Source organism: Mus caroli, chromosome 3 (genome assembly GCF_900094665.2).
Source record: "Mus caroli chromosome 3, CAROLI_EIJ_v1.1, whole genome shotgun sequence".
NCBI classification, from domain to species: Eukaryota; Metazoa; Chordata; class Mammalia; order Rodentia; family Muridae; genus Mus; species Mus caroli.
The window spans coordinates 137,955,229-137,956,993 of record NC_034572.1 but is presented as its reverse complement, the minus strand read 5'-3'; the positions used below and the strand labels follow the sequence as shown (position 1 = coordinate 137,956,993).

The window sequence follows — 1,765 nt, the reverse complement described above, 5'->3', positions numbered from 1 at the left end:
GCTACTTTGTTACTGTGGTTCTAGCAGCACTGAGCTACATCGTTACTGTGGTTCTAGCAGCACTGAGCTACATCGTTACTGTGGTTCTAGCAGCACCTCGCTACTTTGCTACTGTGGTTCTAGCAGCACCGTGCTACATTGTTACTATGGTTCTAGCAGCACTGCACTAGTTTGTTACTGTGGTTCTCTAGTATACCTCACAGATCTGGTAATACCACTACCAGCTTTGTTCCCTTTATTCGGAGATGATTTGGCTATTCTGGGGCTTTTGTGTTCCCATATGGATTGTACTTTTTTTTTCTATCCCTGTGAAAAATGTCATTAAACTTTTTTGGGGATTGTTGAATCTGCAGATGGCTCTGGGCTGTGAGGCCATTTTCACAGTGCTAGTCCTGCTGACATAAGCACGGAAAGCCTTTTCCATTTCCTTCCTCTGTGGTTTACAGTTTTCACTGAAGAAGTCTTTCATGTCCTGGATAAAGGTTACTCCTGGGTAATTTTTAAGGTGTTATAAATAGTATGGTTTTCCCGGTTTCTTTCTCAGCATGTTCATTGACTTTTTAATCAGTAATAATCTCATATCAGATGAGCTTCATTGGTTATATAATACTGTCATCACACAAAAGTTGGCTAATAATTTTTTGTACATTGGTTTTATATCTTGCTTCTATGCTAAATGTCTTGACTGTTCTGAGTGTTTTTGGATACGTTTCTATTGTGAAATAAAAATAACTGCTAATGTTAACTAAATGTCTACTACAAGTTATATTTTCTAAAAATAGCATTAGTACATAGTCAAGCCAGGCTTTGTATCAAAACAGTGTGACCTAGTGTTTAAGCTGTGCTGTCTACTCTCTGACAAACTCTTATCATCAACGAGCACAAACAGAATCAATTTTCATTTTAACTTACTATGTGACTAATCACTGTGCTTCATTATGAAGGTGCTGATACTGTTAAAAATGATGGCATCTACACAAGATACTTTACAGATTATCATGGAAATGGTAGATACAGCCTAAAAGTGCATGTCCAGGCACAAAGAAACAAAACCAGACTGAGCTTAAGACAGAAGAACAAGTCTTTATATATACCCGGCTATGTGGAAAATGGTAAGTAGCATTAAACCAGATATGGCTTACCTGCAGATAGATAGACAGATAGATAGATAGATAGATAGATAGATAGATAGATAGATAGATACATACATACATACATACATACATACATACATACATACATAGATGGAACAAACACTGAAAAGAATTATACCCACCCAAGTATATAGTTATGGAGTCAGCCTTGTAATTTAAAACAATATTCATGTCAATGGGCCCAGCATAAATGACATTTCCACATACTTTGTTACCATCTTCCTCCGTTTCTTTAATTTCCACTGAAAAATACATTTCCTGACCTTGTGGAAGAAACCCTGTGGTAAGTGCTAAAGCTGAGTGAAATACGAGTATTGTCGCCACAGATCTCATGAGAAGGTGATAGGGAAAGCAGGGTCAAAAATTAGTTTTAACTTATCACTTATTTCAAAATGATATTTAAGCCAGCTTTCTCCCCCTTACTATTTTAACATTTATCTTTATGTGCATTGGTGCTTTGCCTATATGTATATCTGAAGGTGTCAGATCCCTGAGAAGTGAAGGGACAGACAGGTGTGAGCTGCCATGTTGGTGCTGAGTATTGAACCTGGGTCCTCTGGAAGGAAAGCCACTGTTCTTAAGCACTGAACCTTCTATCCAACCCTTTCTTC

General features: G+C 37.6%; 1 protein-coding gene across 3 annotated transcripts in view; it reads left to right on the top strand.

Annotated features, from left to right (window-relative positions):
- The window catches only part of LOC110290751 (calcium-activated chloride channel regulator 3A-1), a 48,138-nt gene that overhangs the window by 38,474 nt on the left and 7,899 nt on the right, over window positions 1–1,765 (top strand). The window contains exon 12 of one of the 3 annotated variants that reach the window (XM_021157464.1): window positions 945–1,112. The exons of the other annotated variants lie outside the window; for them this stretch is intronic. Within the exon in view, the coding sequence (XP_021013123.1) occupies window positions 945–1,112 (168 nt within the window). The remainder of the gene's footprint in view (window positions 1–944; window positions 1,113–1,765) is intronic. 3 annotated transcript variants of the gene reach the window in all.